Genomic DNA, 13071 nt, shown 5'->3' with positions numbered 1-13071 from the left:
GACCACAAAAACATTCTTAAGTAGCACGGGTATATTTGTTGCAATAGCCCAAAATACATTGTATGGGTCAAAAATCATTAGGATATTAAGATATTTTGTACATTTCCTACTGTAAATATATCAAAACTTAATTTTTGATTAGTAATATGCAGTGTTGGGGGTAATGCATTACAAGTAACACAAGTTACGTAATCAGATTACTTTTTTCAAGTAACTAGTAAAGTAACGCGTTACTTTTTAATTCACGCCAGTTACTTTGTTTTCCCCATTTATTGACTAACAAGTCTCCTGTCACCATGTTGAGAGAAATCAGGATTAAGTGCAGAGGTGTAACTACAGTATGATGTTACTGTAGTTCCAGACCAAATGTGAACAATTCATCTTACTTGCAAAAATGAATAAAAATAGAGAAATGCAAACTCAGAATATGACACAAACCTTCAAATAAATAACACAAATTTCCTTGATGTATTTAATCCCATTTTATTAACTAATGTCTTTGCTGCTGACCTTCGATGGTCCAATTCAACCATAATAATAAGCTAAAATTGCTTTAGATTACTTTAGAAACTAACATTTATGATGAATTTTTTTTATTGCTGAAGAGTGTCAAACCTTCATTCTTCTACAGTTTTACTGTACAGATGTGAATTTACTTTTCCTTCAGCCTGAGGCTTATTTATTTCACTTTTTGGTGTGAAAAGGCTTTTACATTTGCTAAAAATATTTTAAATGCCCAGATTTAAAAAGTAGCGTAAAAATAACATAACAAATTACTTTCCATAAATAGTAACTAAGTGACGTAATTAGCTACTTTTTTAAGGAGTAACGCAATATTGTAATGCATTACTTTTAAAAGTAACTTTTCCCAACAATATGCGTTGCTAAGAACTTCATTTAGATAAATTTAAAGGTGGTTTTCTCAATATTTCTATTTGTTTGGTCCCTCAGATATTAGATATTCAAATAATTGTATTTGGGTCAAATGTTGTCCTATCCTAACAAACCATACATCAATTGAAATCTTATTTATTATTTCAGATGAGGCATAAATCTAAATAAATAAATAAAAAACCCTTATGACTGGTTTTGTGGTGCAGGGTCATATATTATTGCACTAAAGCAACTGGATTCAGCTCAAAACATCATTTGTTATTGGATTACAGTATGTTTATGTCTCTAAAATGTCTTTAAAATCTTAATAAAATTAGAGTTTTCTCAGATTTATACTTGCATGTGAACCTGTATTTATTATGGTCTGGGTTGTATTGTCTTTTATCTAACTGCACAATTGTATGATTAGTTGCATTATTTTTTTTTTTTTTTTCAGAACATACCTGAGGCTCAGTTTTGGTTCTCAACCCATCAGTTGAGGTCTTGAGGGTAGGGTATTGAACATGGTATTTAAGCAGTCTAGAGACGGTTGTTTTAGGTTAGAAGACAGTAAATGTTCCGGTGTTTCAGGAGATGGTTTCTGTGGAGCAGCTGTGAGAGCGTAAGAGCTTTCACTGCCGTGAGCTGCAGAACTGGCTTATCACATGAGATCCACAGCGTGCCGAAGTCACGTCTCATTATGTTGCTTTAAAACCAGCTCACTGCTCGCAGCACAACCAGACCGGGGAGCACTGTGTTTTCTCTGTTTTTTTTCTTTATTTCTCTCTGTTTGAATTACTGCGGCCAATCAGCCCTTGGCCATTTCTCTCTCTTTCTCTCTCTCTCTGTGGTTGCATTATGCCTAAGCAAAAGTGACACGCTGGTAACTATGTCATGCTATATTGATGCCACAGCTGACATCATTCAGCTTGAGCCTGAGTTTCATTAATTCGCCATAAGCGCAAAGCCCTCCTATTGAACATAAGTTCATTCGCATGTGGGGATTTTTTTTTGGCTGATGATTATCGCAGAACTGTAAAGCAGCGCTCTCATTATGACTGTTTTATGCACACACACGCACAAATGGCCACGGCGGTGCGCGCAGAGCTTCAAGTCTTGTTAATGATAATTGATAGATGCGCATGTTTAATGTTCGGTTGGGGTTTTAGTAACATTTATAGCACGGTCTGGTGCTAGTTTAGGCTTTTAGAAATGGTCAAATATGGAAGTAATTAGTCAGACCAAATGAATGCCGCACTAAACGGTTAAGGGACTGCGGTTCGCAACGTGCCTGGGAGGTACATCTGTGTGTGTTGTTGTTGTTGAAAACTTACCACTGAAAGTGAAAATAGTCAACAAAACATAATTGGATAAATGATGACTGCACATGGGGCTTCGGTGAACGTTGGAAACAATGGAAGACTGTGGGTGCAATAGAAAACCCTGTACGTAATTAACTGTGAAATCTGTTGAATATCATCGACAGTTTTTTTTTTTTTTTTTTTTAAATGAATCTGGAATTTACGTTTTCTCTTTTGGTAAACAACAACGAATGGGAAAAAACGCTTTTCAATAAATGCGTCAATAGAGAAAAGAGCCAGGATGATTCATTTCCCCTTTGTACTCGAATTGAACTGCAGACGTGGCTTTTGCTTGTCAGAAATAGATTTTGAGTAAACCCATGAATAACTTCTTTATTTTTTTTTTCCTCTTCTCTCCCAGGATGAATTCCATCCGTTCATCGAGGCGCTGCTGCCGCACGTGCGTGCCTTCGCCTACACCTGGTTCAACCTGCAGGCCCGTAAGCGCAAGTATTTTAAAAAGCACGAGAAGCGGATGACCAAGGACGAAGAGCGTGCAGTCAAGGATGAGCTCTTGGGCGAAAAGCCCGAAGTCAAGCAGAAGTGGGCGTCGCGCCTCCTCGCCAAGCTCCGCAAAGACATCCGACCTGAGTGTCGGGAAGACTTTGTGCTTTCCATCACAGGGAAGAAGCCTCCATGTTGCGTCCTCTCGAACCCAGACCAGAAGGGGAAGATGAGGCGCATCGATTGTCTGCGGCAGGCGGACAAAGTCTGGCGTCTCGACCTGGTGATGGTGATTCTGTTCAAGGGCATCCCGCTAGAGAGCACGGACGGAGAACGGCTGGTCAAAGGCGGCCAGTGCTCCAATCCCATCCTCTGCGTCCAGCCTCATCACATCAGCGTGTCCGTCAAAGAGCTTGACCTCTACCTCGCCTACTTCGTGCAGGAGAGAGGTGAGTTTGCACAACAGCTTTTGTGAACTAACCCTTGCCCATTCAGTACGGATGATTCTCAGAACTATGTTGTTGTTGAAGCGTAATGGCAGTACTGGGAAGTGGTGTTGTGCAAAGGTACAGAGAAGCCTAGGCTTGTGGAGTGGCAGTTTGGCATGTGGCGAGTAACATACAAAGATGCTCTGGCTCATTCTTCTGAGAAAGCTGTTGACTCATCATCCTGTGCTGTTGGTACCAGGAGTGACAAACTTTCAGTGCAACTTTTGCTTGCAGGATTCAGAATGCAGAGTGAGGCACCGCACTAGTCAACTTTTTCAAACCAAAGCCGTGCTGTCAGAATCGCAGACGTTTAGTTGGTTTTAACCAGAGAGACAGGAAGAAATAGTTTGAGACACAAACAGAGTCAAGACAGTAAATCATTTAAAATAAGTGGGTCTGCTTTGACAGGCGGGTAGATGTTTTAATTTACTGGATGTTTGTTGTATAAATTGAGCTATGAAGGCTGTTGGGATACATTCGGGCTGATGTACCATTTAACCCTGCATTTGTCATTTGTGAACTTGACTTCATCCTTTAGATTCTGCTCAAATTTGACACCATAATAATTTTGCAGGACTTGAAGGACACAAATTAATTAATTAACTTTACTTTGGACTTTTTTTCATTTGACAGTGATGCATTAAATAGATTGACTTGACCATATATAATGATAATTCATTTTACTTTCCCAATTTCTGTTTTTTGCATTTTGTTTTTTTTTTATTCCTTTTTAATTTTTCTAGAGTTTAAATGGTTAAATTAAAAAGTATGTATCAAAAAGCATGTCTGATTAATTAAAATAATCAAAATTACACTATTTAGCAGTAAATTATTAAAAGTTAACAAAAATTACATTTGTACTACCCTATAAAATATGTTGTATTTTTTCTAAAACTCAGTTCTATTTTTACCATATTGTGTGTTTTTAATTACTTTCTAGATTCCATTTTAAATGTTTCATTAAATTTTAATAATCTAAAACATCTCTAATTAACTGTATTTATAAAATAATTTATATATATATATATATATATATATATATATATATATATATATATTATTATTATTATTATTTTTTTTTTTTTTTTTTTTTTTTACTGTTATACTGTTTTGTGCATTTACATTTTTCTGGTAAATAATTTTATTAGTAGTAGTAATACTATCATTATATTAAGTAATGTGTGACCCTGGACCACAAAACCAGTCATAAGAATACATTTTTTGAAATTGAGATTTAAATGTCATATGAAAGCTGAATAAATAAGATTTCAATTAAAAATCTGGAATCTGAGGGTGCAAAAAAATAAAAATCATGATAAAATTGCCTTTTAAGTTGTCCAAGTGAAGCTCTTAGCAATGCATATTACTAATCAAAAATTAAGCTTTGATATATTTATGGTAGGAAATTTACAAAATATCTTCATGAAACATGGACTTTACTCAATATCCTAAAGATTTTTAGCATTAAAGAAAAATCGATCATTTTAACCTATACAATGTTTTTTTGGCTATTGCTACAAATATAAGTGCTAATTAAGACTAATTATTATTAATTATTAAGACAAATATAAGCTAATTAAGGTTTTGTGGTCCAGGGTCACATATATTTCTGTCACAGTTTTTTTTATTTATTAAAACAATATTTTATTTTGATGGATTGCTGTGAAGATCTTTAAGTTTCTGTTTGTATATAATATGACGATAGTTTATCTCAAAAGAAATTGTAAAATGCTCATGAAGTGACTCAGAGCAGTTCTAGAGATGATGTTTATGTGTTCAGGTCGACAGAGCCTGAAAACACTGCAAGTGTCACACACGCTTCAGTTTGTGTGTAGTCAACGAGAAAGCACATTTGTGCCATTCATTTACAGTCATTTTATGACTGGATTCCGCAATTCCGTGTTTTTTCCGCATCATGGAAATCATAGGGCCCTAATAATGTACATCTGTAACGTTACAAAAAAATTGTATTTCAAATATATACTGTTTTTTGAACTTTCTATTCATCAGAGAATCCTGAAACAATCTTGGTTTTAACAAAAAATGTTTTCAAGATTCATAATGAGACTAAATATTTAAAATTACAATTATTTCTGAAGTATCATGTGACACTGAAGTCTGGAGTAATGGAAATTCAGCTTTGCCATCACAGAAATTAATTATAAATTAAAATTTAGGCTACAACTTGGCATGCTGTCAGTTAGCACAGAATATATTTTGACTCATCCTTTAGTTTGTAAAAACAAACTTAAATGCATTCACTGTAATACGCTTATGGTTGAAGCCTGAATAAACATTTAAAACGTGCATTTTCTAGCGTCGGATTACCAGTAAGTAACATGGAAAGAATGTGATGTAATTGTCCGTAAAGCAAACTCCACCCACAGGATTTAACATTGCGGCCGATAAACCATAACCGTATGTTCATCCTCGATGAAAAGAAGTCAGAACTCGTAATTATGATTCAGACGATTAAGTAACTTAAACAACAAATGTTTTTATTGCAAATTGCTTAAACTTAACTACAGGTGTCACACGCTCTCACTGGGCTTCCGTTGTATAAGTATTACTGTAAGCGCATTTTCCGTTCGTTTTTTTAAAAAACCCAAGTATGAGTCAACATTATTGTCTGTGGTCATTAGCAACATGCTACAGAAGTTGTAAATATAACTTTGTAATACAGTAATACAGTAATTCAGATATGACTCTGTTGAAGTATAAGATGCTGAGTCTCGGTAAAAGCATGGTGTGTGTATATTAAGGATGTGCAATGCTTATGAGTTCAGTTGAGTGGTCAATGTGACAGGATGAAGAAGTGTGTGTGTAAGTCTGTGTACGTGTGTGTGTGTGCGTGTGTTCACTACAGCAGCATTTAGGGTGACTCAGCATTCTGAGTATGTGTGAACAGTACGATAGAATCTCTCTCAAATCACTCCTGTACTACATTATTTGTTCCAAACCTTTTATTCAATTAAATCCCAATCTGTTTTCAGAGTTTACTGCACTGTACATCTCTTTATATGCGACCCTGGACCACAAAACCAGTCATAAGGGTCAAGTTTTTGAAATTTGAGATTTATACATCATCTGAAATCTAAATAAATAAACTTAACTTTGATGTATGGGTTGTTAGGATAGGACAATATTTGACCGAGATTTTTAAAATATTTAAAATATATTTAAAAATCTGGAATATGAGGGTGCAAAAAATCTAAATACTGAGAAAATTGCTTTTAAAGTTGTCTAAACGAAGTTATTAGCAATGCATATTGGCAGTTTTGATATATTTAGGGTAGAACATTTACAAAATAGCTTTTTACTTAATACTTAATTTTTACTTAATATTGTAATGATTTTTGGCATAAAATTGATCATTTTGACCCATACAGTGTATTTTTGGCTATTGCTACAAATATACCTGCCCTACTTAAGACTGAACTTGTGGTTCAGTGTCACATACACAGAAGAGACTTATGTGCACCATATATGCACCAATCAGACATGTACAGTATGTGGAAACTTTTGAAACAGCAGTTAGCTCAGTTCTCAAATCTGATTGGTCGAGCAGTGTTGATAAATAGTCCAACAACACTGGAACTTTTTACCGTTTGTGTCACTCCATCTTTGTTTGCAGCGTTCCAGACCTGAGTAAACTACTGCGCAAAAGTTTGTGGTTGGTAAGATTTTTTAAAAATGTTTTTAAAATCTCTCATGTTCACCAAGGCTGCATTTATTGATCAAAAATACAGTAAAAACAGATATTATGAAATATGATACAGTTTAAAATAACTGTTTTCTTTTTTAATATATTTAAAAAAGTAATTTATTCCTGTGATGCAAAGCTGAATTTTCAGCATCATTACTCCAGTCTTCAGTGTCACATGATCCTTCAGAAATCATAATATGCTGACTTGAAAATATGAACTATTTCTTGTTATTATCAATCTTGAAAACAGTTGTGCTGCCATCATACAGTTTTTATTTGAAATATATAGCCTTTGAAACAATTTAAATGTTCTTATTGTCACCTTTGATCAGTTTAATGCATCCTTCTACTGTACTGTTAATCCAAAAATTCTACTGTACTACAACTTTCTCCCACCGCTGACTTTGGAGGAGTAAAATTCTGTACTTCTTTGGTTTATATTTGGTTATTCGTATAAAAACAATATCACGTCAGCGTAAGTGCTTTAGAAGGAAATAAATGCTTGCCAAGCATTCGAAAATTATTTTGGTCCACAGCTGCAGCCTGCCTTTTCTCTCTGTCTTTTGCTCCCTTACTCTCTGGTTCTTTCTTATTACCGCCCCTTTTGTCTCTCCGCCCCCTCAGGCGACCTTCACCCTCAGTTGTCTGGGTCAGACAGGCAGCCCGCATGTCACCTGACCTGCCTAATAGCCTACAAACTCCTTGCTGTAAACAGTCTGATAAGGAACTGCGTCCATTCGCCCTCACTTCTACTAACGGCAGCGCCGCAGCGAGAGAAGGAGAGGGAGCGCGAGGAAAGGAAAAGGAGGAGTGGCCGAGAGAAAGGCGAGAGTGAAAGAGGCATACAGTCAGCATTTGCCCTTAAAGGCACAGAGCCATCCTTCACTTGCAAGGCATGCTCAAATTCCCTTCATCTCAGTGAAGTTGAACAGGACTGGCAGTGTTTCTGTAGCGGCAGCTGTGTGTTGGTGTGTGTGCGCTGAAACGTCCAGCTCTGTTTCGGTATCTTTGCTAATGGAGTGAAGAGCAGGGTGGGGTGGGGGTCCCGCATGGCGGCCAGATCGAGAACCAGTGGCCATTACTCTTACTGCCCTCCTTCTCTCATTCAACAGGCTATTCGCTTCGCAAACGCTTCAACCGCAAGTCTCTCGGGGTGAAACGGCTCCCTCGAAAGATGATCAAATTAATTACATTTTTGAAAGATTAGGCTGCGAGCCTCATTAGCGCTATACGATTTATCTAGCTCTCCATTTCGGGCCATATCGGTTTCACTGGGTCACATGACCTGGCTCGTGCCCCAGTCCTCCTCTGATCTTTTTTTATAACTCTCGGTCTCTGAAGCTTCTGCTGGGACAATAAATATCACGCTTGTCAAAACAAACAGGATGGTGGTTTGACCGAACCGGAGCACACGGCTGGTTTGGTGGCACTGGAAGCGTCTGTGGCGGATTCTCTAGGCCTTGGTGTCTTGCCGTTTTTGAGGAGGCGCTAGAGGCTCTCTTTCCATTCGTTTCATATGTGAGAATGCACTGCTAGTCAGCCGAGCAGGAAGATGCAGCAAACACACGTGTGCACATGCACGCACACACATATATATGCACACATGTTCAGTAAACACAGAGGAGCTGGAATGTGCTCCAGTGCTCTGGCAGCGGAAATTTGGGAGGGGTGGGAGAAAGAGGGTTAGCTCAGGTCAAGTTCACAGCGCTGTCGGCCTCCAACAGGGGGAGGTGTTCGGCGTGCTTATCGCCTTAAAGGGCCAGCAGCCTATTAAGCAAAGCAGCACATGCTGGATATAATGGTTTTAGTCAAGAAAACAATATATATATATATGTATTTTACATATATATGGGGTGGTTGCAATCCTAATGTGCACATTTTTAGCATTTTGACAAAAAACGTTTTAGCAAAAAAAAAAAGAATAAAATATTTAGATTTTACACTATTTCCAGGTTGCTAATCAAATACAGTTGAGGTCAAAAGTTTACACCCCCTTTTCAGAGACTTTAAAATGTTTATTATTTTACCAAAATAAGAGGGATCATACAAAATGCATGTTGTTGTTTATTTATTACTGACTTGAATAAGATATTTCACATAAAAGATGTTTACATATAGAGAAAATAATTACTGAATTTATAAAAATGACCCGGTTCAAAAGTTTACGTACACTTGATTCTTAATACGGTGTTGTTAACTGAATGATCCACAGCTGTGGTTTTTTGTTTTATTGATAGTTGTTCATGAGTCCCTTGTTTGTCCTGAACAGTTAAGCTGCCTGTTGTTCTTCAGAAAAATCCTTCAGGTCCCACAAATTCTTTGGTTTTACAGCATTTTTGTGTATTTGAACCCTTTCCAACAATGACGGCATGATTTTGAGATTCATCTTTACACACTGAGGACAACTGAGGGGCTTATATGCAACTATTACAGAAGTTTTAAACACTCACTGATGCTCTAGAAGGAAACACGATGCATTAAGAGCCGAGGGGGTTAAAAACTTTTTGAATTCGAAGATCAGGGTATATGTAACTTATTTTGTCTTCTGGGAAACATGTAACTATCTTCTGTAGCCTCTAAAGGGCAGTACTAAATGAAAAAATATCATATTTAGGCAAAATAAGAAAAATGTACACGTCTCTATTCTGTTCAAAAGTTTTAACCCCCAGCTCTTAATGCGTGTTTTTTCCTTCTGGAGCATCAGTAAGCATTTGAAGTTGTCCTCAGTGTGTAAACTTTTGACCTCAAAAGCTGGAGAACATGATCAAAAGTTTTTTTTTTAACCTCTGGAGTTCATGCAGCTCTTGTATGAATGCCAATAAAGCAACATACATTTTTGTGCCAGAAAACAACATATTTTCTCCTGAAAAGTTTATTTAGAAAATTAAAACCATAGAGCCTTTCCACTAGTGCTCTACGTAAAGCAAAGATATCGTTATACATTAGTACTGACAGTCAAAGATGCAATTTCCTGACACGAAACCAGACCTGCTCGCTTGTGGCTGAAGCTTGCGGGTCTCATGAAGAAACATCAAAGTGCTCCAACCCCAGAGAACTTTCTTTTCACACTTTACTGATTCTTTAGGTGTTTCGGTGAAAGACCTGCTATTTACAGTAAATAACTTCTAGCCCGATCCTCTGGCTGCTTTCTGAGCAGTGTTTCCTGAGAGAGAGCACTCTTCCGAAAAGAGTCTGACATGCAGCCTCTCTGTCTGAAGCGAGAAATCCTTGGAGTTGGAATATGTCGATATTCAGTAACATAATGGAGCTTTGATTCCTCTATGAGTTCTATCCTATCGGCTTTTGACACTGTTATCTTTGCAAAGCTAAACACTTGCTCTGATGCATGAAGCTTCTATTTGATGTCATTGATGCTTGTATTAAAAGCAATATACCATGGATAAATCATGTTGATGGTATTCTTTACATTGTGATTTACAATTCATGGTACAGTGCTCATTAGTTTACACATCCTTCACTCTCCGATAAAAAGGCCCTATGATTGTGGAATCCAGCCATAAAAATGCAATTTTCTGTATATAACACGGAATGTCACAGAATTTGCCAAATTTTGGAAGTAAAAATCAAAACTAGGTCAGTACACTTGTATCAAGACATGACATGGACTAGTATCTGTGAATATTAAGCTGCAAAAATACTATTTAAATATGAATCATGCATGTTCTGCGTGTCTGTGTTTGAATGAATGGCGCAGACACATGGTTTCGTTTACCACACGCTGAAGCGCGGTGATGCTCGCTGTCTTTTCAGCCTCTGCTGCCTCAATATATGACTACATGAACACACAAACATAATATCTAGAACTGCTCTGAGAGTCACTTCCTGAGCGATTAACCATTTCTTTTGAGAAGAACTAGTGTCATATATAGAAAACTTAAAGGTCTTCACAGCAACCTGTCAAAATAAATGTTTGGTATATTACTATTACTAATAAAATATTTATTAAAACTTATTTTTTAAGGAATATTTTAACTAATTAGTGCTGGGCAACGATTAATCTCATTCAAAATAAAAGCTTTTGTGTACATAATATATATGTGTGTACTGCGTATATTTATTATGTATAAATAAATACACACGCATTGTGTATATATTTAAGAAAAATGTTATGTTTATATATTTATATATATAATATAAATTATATGAATATAAATTTATACATGTAATTACATGTAAATATTTTCCAAATAAATACTGTCTGGTGTCTTTATATACATAATAAATATACACAATACACAAAAATACACAATATACACACATATATTATATAAACCAAAACTTTTATTTTGTATGCGATTTAATCGCGATTAATCTCTGCACTAAAATAAATAAAATAAGAAATTAATATTGTCATTTTATAAAACCAATTAGAGATTCTTTTAATTATAAAAATTTTATGAAATTATCAAAATAGAATCCAGATAATTAATGGGAAACAGAATTTGGGAAAATTAATATGAAATTGAGAACAAAATAAAATGTATTTCATAGGGCCTTAAAAATTGAGATTTTGTCGAACTTTTAATAAATTGCTGTTAAATTGTGTAAAAAAAAATCATAATTTCAATTAATTAGACATACTTTTTTTGTTTATTTAACCATTAAAACAAAGTCTAGAAAAATTTTCATGTAAAAAAAACTTAAATTAAAACGGAATTTGAGAAAAATGTGTATATATATATATATATATATATATATATATATATATATATACACACACACACACAAGTTGTCACTTTTTTCAAAAAATACACTTTTGTACCTTTTAGGTACTTATATGTACACTTTTTTTTTAAGGTACCAGTTTTCAGATAGCTTTTTCAAGCCAGTAATAAATAAAAAATAATAGGCTACAGTTTTGACAAATTTTGAACAAAATTGCACATTGTGCCAAGGGTTTCTAAACCTATGAGAACTGTACATGAATATAGCAATTATTTATTACCATGGTATATTTCTTTGGTTTTCTATAGTTCCCATAGTACGGTAGAGATGAAATGAGTGATAACCCAGTTTTGAAAACCAAGAGATCTGAGAAAGACAAAGGCAAGATAGAAATATTGGAATCACTGCAACTGAGCAAAAGGCACAGAAAAAAAAAACAGCATGAGATTAAATCTATTAAAATGTATAAATTCATAAGATGGATAGATAAATGTCAAATATATGGAAAGAGAGAGAGGTGCGTGCAGAGGGAGGTCACAGATGAAAGTCAGAAGCATTGCAGCTCTATGGTAATCAATCTGTCAGATCAATGTGTGGGGCAGCCGGGCAGAATACAGCTGATAGTGCTGACTGTTCACAACACGCTCACCGCTCCGCTCCACGTGAGATACTCTGACCGCCCCCTGAGACCGCAGCGGGACAGGCCATCCAGAAAACTGCACGTCCACTGAGCAGTACATTTCCAATCAGAGCCTAAAATTAACACTCACCAAGTGGAAATATGAGAACTATTTGTTTTTTGTGAGTAAATAAAGCTAGTATGGCTGTTTTAGGAATCACGATAACTGTAAAAGAACCAGATAAGTCATCTACAGTAATTTGCTTGGACAAGCAGATTTACGGTTATTTCTGGACTTTCTTTTTAATCTGTTGCTTAGTTGGGCCTCATATGCTTCTATCCGTTGAGAATGCTCTGAGAAAATATTGTAACTCCATGTTCTAGCTAATAAATTTTAGCGTCAGGTGATACGACAGGACGGTGTCTTCTATCAAACGCATAACTTTGCAATGTAACCATATTAAACTACATCTGATGGTTAACATCAGTCGATCAGTAGCTTGTGCACGTACTCTTCATGACCTTACATAACCTCCTAAAGAGTGCGGGTGATAACCAGACACGGCTCCTTGCTGATTAAACAGTGACTCCCTGATAAACCCCTTGCATTACTGTATCTCAAACCGCTGTTACAGGTCTCCATCGTTCTGCCATCTGGAACCTTTTCGCATTTCTGTTTAGTGGAAATTTAATAGAGGCCATCTGAACTATCTGAGCTGTGGAGGCCTAATTTACCAGCCGGTTGTGTTCACACAACCCTAAGTGTGAAACACTGCTTTTATTTGATTTTACGGCATCTTTAGGAAACACTTTATGATAAGGTTAAATTTCTTAAGGTAATGCATTACAATATTTATTATTCTAGGTTAATGTAAATTTTTATGTATACTAAGG

At 35.9% G+C, this 13071-nt stretch overlaps 1 protein-coding gene across 1 annotated transcript in view; it reads left to right on the top strand.

Moving 5' to 3' along the window:
• The first annotated feature begins 2586 nt into the window (after positions 1-2586).
• nfic (nuclear factor I/C) overlaps positions 2587-13071 on the top strand; it is an 80078-nt gene continuing 69593 nt past the window's right edge. The window contains exon 1 of the mRNA XM_073819846.1: positions 2587-3127. Coding sequence (XP_073675947.1) covers positions 2710-3127 — 418 coding nt within the window. The 5' untranslated portion in view covers positions 2587-2709. The remainder of the gene's footprint in view (positions 3128-13071) is intronic.

This window comes from Garra rufa, chromosome 15, assembly GCF_049309525.1.
Source record: "Garra rufa chromosome 15, GarRuf1.0, whole genome shotgun sequence".
NCBI lineage: Eukaryota > Metazoa > Chordata > Actinopteri > Cypriniformes > Cyprinidae > Garra > Garra rufa.
The sequence above is the reverse complement of the archived record's forward strand: the minus strand, read 5'-3'. Positions and strand labels throughout refer to the sequence as shown.